Below are 12,649 nucleotides of genomic sequence, written 5' to 3'. Positions count from 1 at the left end.
TTCCGGGCTGGAGTGTTCAGTAGTAATGCGCCAATAAGAATAAAACTAATTCATTTCTTTTCCCCCGGAAAAAAATTTATTTCACATTTTACACACCAGATGGCAGTACCAGGATATTTTTAAGGTATTTGTAGATAATTAGTTTATTTTAAACTAGATGTCAGCCCTAATCAAATACGTGTATTTGTGATAGAAGAAAAAAATAGGCACTTTTATGACCGTTTTCTTGAATATTAACCAATCGTTAAGATTCATATCGTTAATATCAAGTGTTAGAATTTTTCTAAGGTAAATAAAATCGTATTTCTATAATTATTATGAAATAATTTAGAATTGAATAGACTAAAGAGTCGGTATCGGCTAAACTACATCAAATTCAAACGACATTACGTACTCAAGGAAAAAAATCACACAAAAAAGATAAAGGATAAAATCTGACGCGAAAAGACAAAGAAGGAAAAAACAGTAAAGAAGCTCGGGGTCGTGGAATCTGTGAATAACAGAAGAAGGCCATCTCTGCGAGAAGTGAATATTTAGAACAAGTTAAGAGATTGAAAAAAGATTTAAACTAATACTAAAGATGGAACCCATGAGATCTTAATAAGTGCAATGGTATAGTTTCGTTTTGCACTTAAATATATTCAATTTTCAGTTCTTTTAATTTAAGTTTGTTTTGATTTTGTAACTATTAATTTTTTTTAACGATATTTCTTTATTCCATTAATTTAAAATAAAATTTCAACTTCGAAAAACCGTTTTTATTTATTCATTTTTTCTATTGAGGTATTTTATGAAGAGGAAAAAAAATTTTCTTACTAATTTATTTAGTTTGAAAACAAATTTTGAAAAGTGCCAAGTGAAATTTTACAAGTAAATTCTACCTAAAGATAGGAATAGATTAATTATATGTATTTGCTATAAATGGCGATCTTCAAAATTAGAAAATGCCCACTCATAAAATGTCAAGAAACTGCAATTGATTCAATTCCGTGGTCTCATATTTTCAACTTTTGCGCACCTTAACGGAGAAAACCAGGATTGGTTGATTGAAACATCGAAACCCACCCACTAGAGATAGTTTTCCTTTTTTCCCGAATCCCTCAACGGGAAAGATCAAAGCTCCCGAGTTACGTTCCAAAACCGGAGAAAACTGGAGCTCACCTGTTAATACGGCACTATAACTGCGGCCCTAAATTTGAAGTCCTGATTTGATAGGGCAATGGAAGGAGCTGCTAGCGAAAGACGAAGCAACTTCCAGAGCCGTAGATGCTGTAGCACGCCTGCTATGGCTAGTTTGCCAGATTTTACCGATTCATATATTGAAGAAATTAAGGTAGGATTTATCATTTTTAGAATTATTTTTTAGACTGATGTTTTACAACAATTTACAAACTTTTAGTATTTGTATTTGTAAAACTTGCATTATCGTTTATGGAATTATGACAAGGAAAACAATATCTGTTCATTTTTTAAATGTTTGAAACATTCAAATCTATCGAATCCGTATTAATCAAATATGTAACGATTAAGATTCTTTCTGTATTAAAAAAAAAAATCATAGGCACCGCTGATGTTTTGGGTGTTTAATTTCAAGTTATACTTTGTCTTTCGGGGCAAACACTATAAAGACTTGGAAACTTTTAATTACGAAGAGAAGTAAAAAAAAAAAAGTAATAATAATTAGAGGAAGCGCGATGAAATAAAAAATGATTATATTCGACGATTAATTCGAGAAATTATGAACGTTAAATTTTGCAATAAAAAATACCACACTGACAGCTCGAAGGATGCCCATTCCCCTCAAGACTGCTGGGGACATGTCCCCTACAAATTTAAAAATTTTTCCAAATCTCCGTAAACAATAAAAATAAATATACAATTTTTTAAGCTAGAATTATATAACTGTATCTTATTTATCCCAATTAGGATTAACTGCTGGAAATATTTTTGTGAAATATTATTTTAAGAAGTCGATGACTAAATTTAAATCGTGAAATTAAATAGGGGAAAAATAGGAATGCTTTTAAGATCGCAATGCAAAACTGTTACACAAAATGGTGGTTCTCTTTAAAAGTTACAACAATTTAACGACCAATTTGATTCAGAACGTTGAGCACAAATTTAATGTAATTGAACATTTATTCAAATATAACGAACTATTTTTTAATAAGATTAATTTATAAGCAACGTTTCATTTGAAATGTATCTAGAGGAATTTATGAAATTTCATATTTTCTGCATTATATTATGTACTATATCATATACTATGTATCAATTAGCAATACTCTCTCAGAATATTAACATTATGATCAGTTAAAAATATTTAAAAAAATAATTAAATATTTCGTTATAATGTACTCTTGTTTAAAAATAAAAATTTTTATCCAAACAAAATACAATAAGTGTAATTATTGTGAATTGAAAATTTTTAAAGTTTAAAAAAGAGTCTAAATTAAAAGTATGAGTTGTAAAAAGTTCCTTAACCGCAAATTTCAAACTAATCTTTGTATATTATCCAATTTTAAAATAACTTTTTAATTTATCAATATTTAATTAATTCATATTTTATTCGGGATCAATTTTGTATCGCTTTTTTCCTGTGGTTTATTCTGATGTTATATTTTACTTTGCTTTTTCTTTCCCGGACTGATTTTCCAGTGCTTTTTTACCATTTACTTGTGAAAAAGCATAACGGATTTTATTTTATTTGTTTAACTTTGTTTTGTGCTCTTTCCACAGAACAGTTTGTAACAGTTAATGTCGTTAACAAGTTATAAAATCTGAATTTGTTTTATGTTCCTTGCATAGAACAGTTATTGTTGTTAACAGTTAACAAACTCCCCCCCCCCCCAAAAAAAAAAAATCGGGAAACAAAAGTATTAGTTGATTAAGGGAATTCATTGTATAAAACTTTTCAAACTCTACAGGTCCCTGTTTTGATTCTAACCAACACCTGCTGAAAGAGGGTAGGCTTGAATCGATTTAGTATTTCAGCGTAACGAACATAAACTGCACAGTGGGGGTAGGGGGGGGCGTAATATGTTATTACGTCATATTCGGGAAATATGTTATATTCGGGAAAATCTTTTTCTTCTGCCCTGTTAAGATTTTTTTACGTCAGCAATGTTGGCATTACTCGCCTATGTTTTGTATACTGGTACAACGAAATTTAATTTTTCAACCAAAAAAATTTCAAAGAAATTTAATTTTTAATCCGTAATATATTCAAAATACATCAATTCCGCTTTTTTTAAAAGGAAACCTGTTCACAAGAAACAAGAATTTTTTGCGCAAAACTTAAATTTCTTTGAGAACTCCATTATGTTTTCCGTATTTTATAAAAATACAATAAATTATGCCCAGCAAAAAGGGTTTGAAAAATGCCCCTCTCTCCAAAAGAAAAAAAAAAATTAAAACTGATGTTTTAGTTTACTAACTATGGGTGTTACATATGTGATTCTCTTGTCATGTAAATTTTGAGTATTAGATATAGGCTAGTATTAGAACTTAGTATTGGAACTAGGCTAGAATGAATAATCCCTACTGAAATAAAAAGTATCTTTCACCAAAAAAGAATTCGAATTCTACCCCACCACCCAAAAAATTCCCGTTCCTCTCAAACTAAACTACTAGCAGTTGTAAATGCGTTTCTCTTATTTGTAATTTTATGTGGTTGTAAAGTCGTGCATTGGTGTTATAAAAACAATGGCTTGAAAAATGTCAACCACCAAACTAGATTTTAAAAATGACCCCCTCAGTCTTAAAAAATTATCCCTTTAATTCCTGAAAAATGTTCTTTAATCTAATTTATAGTTGAAAATTATTAAAAAGTACAAAATATTTTGAAAATTTATCTCCCCAAGAAGAGTTATTGCGACTTTCCCCATTGGTACCTGTAATTGGTACCCCATTGGTAAACACCTGGATCGCCCTATAATTAACTATAGTATTAGAATTTGAATTGCTGAAAAGAACATTTTTTTTAAAGTTAATATGATTTTTTAATATTACAATTAGTCTAAAAGTAGTTCTAAATTTAAGTGTTTATTTTTTTTATTTATTTATTTGTTTTTGTTTTTTTGGTAAATTTTTTCTCACTTTTTCCAGAGCCGTAGAGGCTGTTATAACGATTTACTTTAAATAACAATTATTCCTTCTTATAGACTAATTTATTTATCTTCCTTACAAGTTTTTTTTTGGTGGGGGGGATGGCCTGGTTGGTAGGAAGTTGGGCCTATGTTCAAGAGGTCATGAGTTCGAACCTCGCAAGCTGAAGCTCGTAAATGGTGACTGGTGCAAGTTAAATCTGTCATGTCATGAAGTCCTCCAAACTCTCATCTGAAACCAATATCTCAGGGAGAACTAAATTAGAGATTGATTGTTCTCTGCTTCAGGTCAAAATAATGATCTGTGAATGAATGTATGAATGGGTCCGCCCTTTAAAACGGGCTGTGATGTGTGTGACTGAAGACGTATTCTTAGCCATAGATGACACCACTGGAAAACAAGAAAAGCACCCTCTGCCTTAAGTTTGTCTGATGTCATCAAGCAGGCTTGCTGGTTAATTGGCAAGTTCATTAGAAACAACAACAACGAGTTCTTTTCTTTATAAGCTTGCTCTTGAGTTGATGCCGGTAAAACAAAAAGTGAGAGAGATAGAGTTAAATTTTAACATTTATATCGAGCGGGCTGATGAGTCTGGTTAAAAAAATAAAATGTTACTTAATATTTCCATGGCAACACTTAAAACGTAAATTATAATCCTAATTGCTTGTTTAGAAATCAAACTAACATAACACTTTTTCCTTTAAAATATTGGGTGTACAAATAAGTTCCCGTTGTTCGTCACAAGATGGGACTACCAGAAGGTTATGTAGAATTTGACTGATGTTAAACGTCTTATTGTAAGTTTGTTCTTCTGGTGACAACATAACCTTAAAGTATTAGTGATACCGTATTAACATTACGTAATTGTTTTCGTGCAAAAATGCTAAGTTTTGTGCCAAGTAAGCGCCATTTGCGGGAAGTTTTGATTTTCTTCTTTAATTTGAAGAAATCTGCAGCTGAGACTCATCGGTTGCTTGGAGAAGCAAATGGTGAGGCTGCTTTAAGTGAGAGAAGTTGTCGTGAGTGGTTTCAGAAATTTAAAAACGGTGAGTTTGACGTGGAAGACAGAGAAAGCAGTGGAAGGCCGAAATCGTACGAAGACAAGGAATTGTAAAGATTATTGGAAAAAGATTCGTACCAAAGGCAAAAGGAACTTGCTCTTACATTACAAGTGACTCAGCGAGCAATTTTACAACGTTTAAAATCGTTGGGAATGATCCAAAAACAAGGAAGTTGAGTTCTGAAGGCAGGAGACATTGAACGTCGATTTTGCATGAAAATTGATTTTGGTATTTAGAAAGACATTGCCCCCTCAGATTATCACCTATTCCGGTCAATGGCACGTGATCTGTCTGAGCAGAAATTTACATCATTTGAAGAAACCAAGGATTGAGTCGATTCGTGAATATCATCGAAAGATGAAGAGTTCTTCCCACGTGGTATTCGAATGCTCCCAGAAAGATGAGAAAAAGTAGTATCTAGTAATGGAGAATATTTTGAATAAAAGACAATGTACCGTTTTTTCACAAAAAACTGCTCCTTTTTGATAGAAAACGGCGGAAACTTATTTGCACTCCCAATATATATTAAACCTTAAAAGAACAGTTCACTGAAATTAGTTAAAAAAAATTCCTTTCCCTATTCATCGTGACAATGGGGAAAAAATTTAAACTGTTTAAAAGTTAACTCTCCAAGCAACATGGAAACAACACAGAAGTAGTATAATGGTATAAAACCACTTCTCACTGCCAGCGCATTCTTATTGGCCCATAAATCACTTAATATAGTTCTTTAATTAGCAAAGAAGATCCAAAGTTCTATTGTTGTTATTACCAAAAAATTAGCAAAAGTTATAAAAGTATTTTTCATCTGTAAATTATTTAATTACTTTAATATTTATTTATCATCTTTTAATAATATTACTCTCTGCTGTTACGATGTTACTTATCCTGATTATTATTCCGAAATGATACTTAAAAACTGACAGCAGTGTTCTTTCATTATAATCCTACTGTTTTATCCAAATTTGTTAATCAAAATATATAATTTATGATTAACTTATTTGAAACTGTAGGAAACTTATTAAACGTTTAACAAACAAAGAACAGCAAATGATATTTACTTTTATAATAAACGTTACGTCAAAATGTTCCCTGTAAAGATATGCACATAAAGATGTGCATACAAAATAGTAGAATATTGTTAGAAATTAATTTGCTAAATAATCGCAACCAAATATTAAATAGAATTTTTAAAAACTAAATTTGTATATTAAGTTGAAATTAGTGACTAAACTAAATGATTAGGTCTAAATCTTATTCAAATAGAATCGGTAACTAAATCTATTGAACGGATTCTGTATTAATACAATAAAATTATTTATTCATTAATTGATCTTTAATTGAACAGAGCCCTCTAGTGGATTAACAAAAATTTAATTCAAATTATTCTAGCAGCGTCACACTGTCTTGTTAAAGACGATCCTAAAAAATGCAACAAGAAATTAAGGTAGGATTTATCATTTTTAGAATTATCTTCAGACCAATATTTTTCAAAAATTAATAAAATTTCAGTATTTGTATGTAAAAACTTGCATTATCGTTTATGGAATTATGAAAAGGAAAAAAAATCTGCTCATTTTTTAAATGTTTGAAGCATTCAAATCTGTCGAATCCGTATTAATCAAATATGTAATGAATAAGATTCTTTCTATATTAAAAAATAATTCATTCTATATAAAAAATAATATTGTTCGCTGGAGTTTTGCATCGATTACTTGGTGGTTTCCCTAGCAGGGATGTTGGGATTTGGCACAGATTTATCTAGCCGTGAAAATATGAAAAGCTGCGAATTTTTGGTTCTCTTGATATTTAAAGAAGGGTTCTGAAAAGGGAGGTGGTTGCAAGGATATTCTTATCTTAATGAAACGTCATGCTAAAATTTAGAGATTTTGATTCGCTAAAAGGATGGCGCCACTCTGACGCTGGGAATTTTTGGGACTATCTTAATGCGTACTTTATCTACGAATTATTGCCCATTAACTTCAGAAAATAATCTTTTAGGGTTCGTGATTATGCTCAATTATGTGATTTAAATCATATTTAATTGTGTGCCTGTAAGTGACGTCTCGCGTGTGTGTCAAATCTGATTGGCTTCTGGATCGACAAATGTTGCGATTTATCTACGATGACGACACTTGCAAGAAAACGACTCTTGCAGGAATCCAATTGCCCGAAAAACATCAATTGATGAAATAAAAGAGATAATTTCAGGTCTAAGACGTAAATTAAACCCGCGAAAAGTTTCTGTCCTTTTAAATAGTATAAAATGGTACCAATGTTGTTATTAAAAATTAACAAATATATTTTATTAGTTTTCGCTTTAAAATTTTGGATTGTGAATTTCACAACTAGGTATACTTATTTGGAAATATTAGGCTTAATGGTAATTACGAATTTATTAAAATACATACTTTTTTTTCCTTAATTTTACTACCACTTTCTAAGTTGTCAAATGACCGTTCGCATCCTGCGTTTCAAGTTATTATTTTATTACCGTCGTCGAACAGTCGACCCGAATTCTGAGTTTACGACTACCATTACTCAGCACCGTAGCCTTGTATTGTAATTTTGAAACCAATCCAGAAGAAAAGAGAAATCTTGGATGAAGTATTGGGAGAAATTTGCCTTCATGGAGAGCTAACCGACATTTGTGTTACATGGAGATGAAAACCAAGAGTAACTCCCACGGTTAGCCTGACGGCAAGAAGACCCATGCTCCGTCTACCACTCTGATGATATTTTTCGTCAGCACTGTGGTCGGAGCGAGCAGGGTGCGGAATTCGTATCGACCATCCATCGCTGGGATTCGAACCTGCTTCACTTCATTAGCAGACGAACGCTCTATCCCCTGAGCCACCACCGCTCTGAGTTTCAGGTTAGGCGGCATAACCAAATTAGGTCCAACAGACTTCCTAGTCTTCAATCTTCTTATAGTAGCCTCTACCCTCGCCACAAAGTCCTTTGTTTTGAAGTTTCTAGTCGTGGCTCATACTGACAATTGCACTATCTGCCTTTCAGATTATTGAAGATTTGGAAGCAGATTTTGAATCACACAAAACAAGTCTAAATATTTATGTACAGAATGCATTTAGCAGAATGAATCAAATCGAAGTACTATACAATAGCTTGTTTTGTATTAAATTAGGTTGTGTTTAAAAAATATTTATGATTAAAAATTTCATTTGGATTCAAAATAAAAAGTGGCAGGTCTCAATTTTAAGTCAACGACAGCTAATATTTAAATATTACTATCAATGTAATTACGTGCAGAAGTAATATATAATTATAGTCAAAAGTATTAAATTATTTTTATTCTTTTCTTATTGAAAAAAAAATATGACTGGGTATTAAATCTTATTTCAAGCCTATAGCAGTGAATTTCAATAAAAATAACTTAAAAGCAATTAAATAAAACATTTGATGGAAGTAATTCAAAATTATTTTTCGAGTTTCTTAGATATAATCATTGTCACAGGCATAGCATTTTCCTACATCAATATTGGAATAGTGGAATTTCACGTATGCCCATCTTGACAATTTAACTTTCAAAGGAATTTAATTTTACGACACATCTAGCGTTTTTTTCTTCTCTTATTTCTTCTTTGAATATCAAGTATTTTTTTGTCTCGCCATTTTATCGCTTGCTTTCATTTTAAGTTTCGCTCTTTCCACTTTATCGTTTGGATTCTCGAAATCTTTTGCGGCAAGAAAAAAATAAAAAAACACGAAAAAAGAAAATCAGAACATTCGAAAATATGTTTTCTTCCAATACTTTTTTATTGTATGGACTTTTTAAGTAGAAGAAAAAAAAACATTTACTCGTAGAGAAAAGAATAAAAAAGAAAAGATGTTTAAAAAAAGTATATTTTTAGAGTTATTTTTTAATTATTCTTAAATTGTAATGTTTATTTGAATAAAGACTTTGAATCATCCAAAATTAAGTAAGCTCAATTTAAAAATAAATACTGAATTTTATTTCAAGAATTTGTATTTCCAAAATGAACTTTCGTGAAAAAAATGAAGATGAACTTCATTCATTTCATACAACTTAATTTCCTTCAATACTTCATTGATACAAAATTTTTATAGCATTAATTCATTATTGTATTTATCATTTAAGATCTTAATATTAATATTTTTCAAATTTGATTTGTAGTAACCGAATTTTAATTGAAATTTTTTTATAGTGCTGCTATTTCATATAGCTTATATTTTAAAATAATTTAAAATGTTTTTCCCGGGATGGCCTGATTAGTAAGGCTCTCAACTCATGTTCGTGAGAACGGGAGTTCGAATCCAGCCGGCCGAAGACTCCCAGTTTAGTAAATGGTGACTGGTGCACGTAAATCTATCGGGGTCACAAAGCCCTAAATGTTCCCATAACAAATTACGTCTCTGCGGGTACTGGATTGGAGGCTGATCATTCTCTCGTTCAGATCAAAATTACGATCTGTGGAACTAAAATTTGCAGGTTCTTTTTCAAATTTCCATAATATGAAATAGATTTCACGCTAAACTTTCCTTGGCATAAAACAAATTTATTTAAACACATCACAATTTTTATTCCATATCACAAACAAAACCACATAAAATAAAAAAAAGAATAATAGCAGAATCACATCGTTCAAACGCCGCTGCGCTCTCTCCAAAAAACATTCTAATTCTCTCTGCAATTCTTCCTTAATCAATTCTCAAGTTTTGTTGATATCTCGTGGCGCCATCTAGTGGTGACAAACCTAACAGTGGATGAATGAACGGATGTATGAATAGGTCTGCCCTATAAACGGGTGTAATGTATGGGTGTGGCAGAAGTTTAACTCTTGGCCATAGATGGCCCTACTGGAAAATAAGAACAATTGCACCCTCTCTGTCTTAACTGTCCTACGACAACAACATTAAAAATGTTTTAAATATAAAAATGGTTTCACGGGAAACATTTTTCACTGCATAACATCGTAAACTCGTAACATCGTAAGCTAATAACATCGTAAGTATGACTTCAGATAATTTATACCTTTTTTTCCTACCACTTTATTATTCCTAGAAAAGATAATAAAAGTATTAAATTTGCTTTCTCGTTCTAATTTTGCAAAATGCATCCACATTTTAAATTAATGTTAGTTGCTAAAGCTCGCATGCATTTTATAACAAAAGGCAACCACAATTTGTAATTAGTTATTGCTCACTTTTATCGAAATTCTAAAAGAATGTGAAAACTAGTATCATAACTAATTAATTGAAACGTGTTCCACTTAGTGGGCGAAATTCATGTTTTATATAAAATCCTTGAATTGGTAGATCTGGGTTTAAGTTATTTTGTATACCACAACATAAAACAATTCAAAAGTTAAAATTAAACGCTTCTTAATAGTAACTCGTGGTGAGCTTGTGAATTGTTAAAAAAAAAAAAGAACTAACCAAAATTTTTTGTATTAGTTTTTAATTCTCTATCACTTAACAAAATCTTTTGCTGAAAGCAAGCGGGACTGTAGGAATCCTTGTGACTGCAAAGCTGCCAGATTTTCTGGAAGATTTTAGTTTTATCTTTGAAATGGCAGCAGAACTTAAGTTTTTCTATTTCAATCTTGGTCTCATAAATTTAATTTATGATGATTTTAAACGCCACCGCACTTGCATATATTAAGTTATTAAAAAAGTTCTGCAACACTTGCAAAAATTTCAACTTTTGTGAATTTTCATTTTGTGTTGTTGTTTTTTGGTGTTCCTAGTTTAATCTTTCATCAATAAGCTCTAAATGACTTTGGATAAAGCTGAACTTTCCGATTTTGATTCGTTATTGCTATAAACGAGATCTTTCAGCAAGGGATGCTGCAAGAATGTAGCAGAGCTTTTTTTAACAACTTAATATTAAACATATGCAGTAGAACATCAATCAACGAAATCTTTCAGCAAGGGTGTAGCAGGGCTTTTTTTAACAACTTAATATTAAACATATGCTGTAGAACATCGATCAACGAGATCTTTTAGCAAGGGTGTAGCAGAGCTTTTTTTAACAACTTAATATTAAACATATGCAGTAGAACATCGATCAACGAGATCTTTCAGCAAGGGATGCTGCAAGGGTGTAGCACAGCTATTTTAACAACTTAATATTAAACATATGCAGTAAAACATCGATCAACGAGATCAAGCTGTTACACCCTTGCAGCAAGGGATGCTGCAAGGGTGTAGCAGAGATTTTTTAACAACTTAATTTTAAACCTATGCAGTAGAACATCGATCAACGAGATCTTTCAGCAACGGATGCTGCAAGGGTGCAGCAGAGCTTTTTTAACAATTTAATATTAAACATATGCAGTAGAACATCGATTTATCGTTTCTCATAGAACCATTCATTTCGAACTATAGATAGAGAAAAATGACGATTGAGGGCAAATTATAAAAACAGGGAACAAGAACAGAGTACAGCATTATGTATTAGTTCTTGTGAACATAGTACAGCATTATGTAATAGTTCTTTTAAACACAGTACAGCATTATGCATGAGTATTTGTGTTGTGTATCATCATTAGAGAGATCAGGATATTTCATTTATCATAATATCTTTCACTAGTGTTCTGACGTCAGAATAAATATCCTTCATGTGAGTTTTTCTTCTCTGTCATGATTACTGCTCTCATTATTGGTCAATACTTAATCAAATATTAGTCCCATGTCCCCTCCCAAAGTATTACGTTGTTGGCTATTATGACGTATAAAACAAACTACAATACATAAAGGGTTTTTAATTATAAGTGAAATACGCTCATTATACCAGAAATCTTAATGTTAATTTAGCCTATTGATAACAATTCCGAAAAATTTCAGCTGATATTTTTAATTTTTTTTTATAACCGTCGTTGAACAGCCGACCCAATTTTGGGTTTACGCCCATTAATGTTCAACTCCGTAGCTTTGTAATTTAGAACCTAATCCAGAAGACAAGGAAACTCCTGGATCAAGCATTGGGAGAAATTTGCCTTCGTGGAGGACTTTTTGATGGAACTAACCCGCATTTGCGTTACATGGTGAGGAAAACCACGAGAACCTCTCACGGTTAGCCTGTCGACAAGGGGACTGTATCCCATGATCCGTCTACCGCTGAGGATATTTCATATCAGCACTGTGGTCGGTGCTCAGCTGAGATTTGACAAACAGCAAAAGAGACACCATCAAATTACAATTTTTGTAGATTAACAAGCAGCAATTATTTCTGAAAGGGTAACCTAACACCGCCCCTGAAACTGAGTAAAAATTCCGTAAAAAAATTACATTTATTTTTGCTATCGCTGGAAGCCATTTAATTCCCAAAAACATGAGTGTCCAAAAGTAACGCCACCTGTCACAAAATAACCCCCCCTAACGGTATTGTTTAGCTCACATATTTTCCAAAAACAAGATTCATGCTTTCTTTATAACCTTTCCTTTAGTTCCTTTTTTTAAAAGAAAAAAAAGGCGGGGGACAGGTCTATAAGTTTTCA

The 12,649-nt window shown here is 31.6% G+C and overlaps 1 protein-coding gene across 1 annotated transcript in view; it reads left to right on the top strand.

The window, feature by feature from the left end:
• The first annotated feature begins 1,043 nt into the window (after nt 1-1,043).
• LOC107448718 (tryptophan 5-hydroxylase 1-like) overlaps nt 1,044-12,649 on the top strand; it is a 62,968-nt gene continuing 51,362 nt past the window's right edge. The window contains exon 1 of the mRNA XM_087167231.1: nt 1,044-1,333. Coding sequence (XP_087023357.1) covers nt 1,220-1,333 — 114 coding nt within the window. The 5' untranslated portion in view covers nt 1,044-1,219. The remainder of the gene's footprint in view (nt 1,334-12,649) is intronic.

Source organism: Parasteatoda tepidariorum, chromosome 1, assembly GCF_982258835.1.
Source record: "Parasteatoda tepidariorum strain Cologne lab strain chromosome 1, Ptep-v5.0, whole genome shotgun sequence".
In the NCBI taxonomy this organism is placed as follows: domain Eukaryota; kingdom Metazoa; phylum Arthropoda; class Arachnida; order Araneae; family Theridiidae; genus Parasteatoda; species Parasteatoda tepidariorum.
This window is presented reverse-complemented; position numbering and strand designations above follow the sequence as displayed.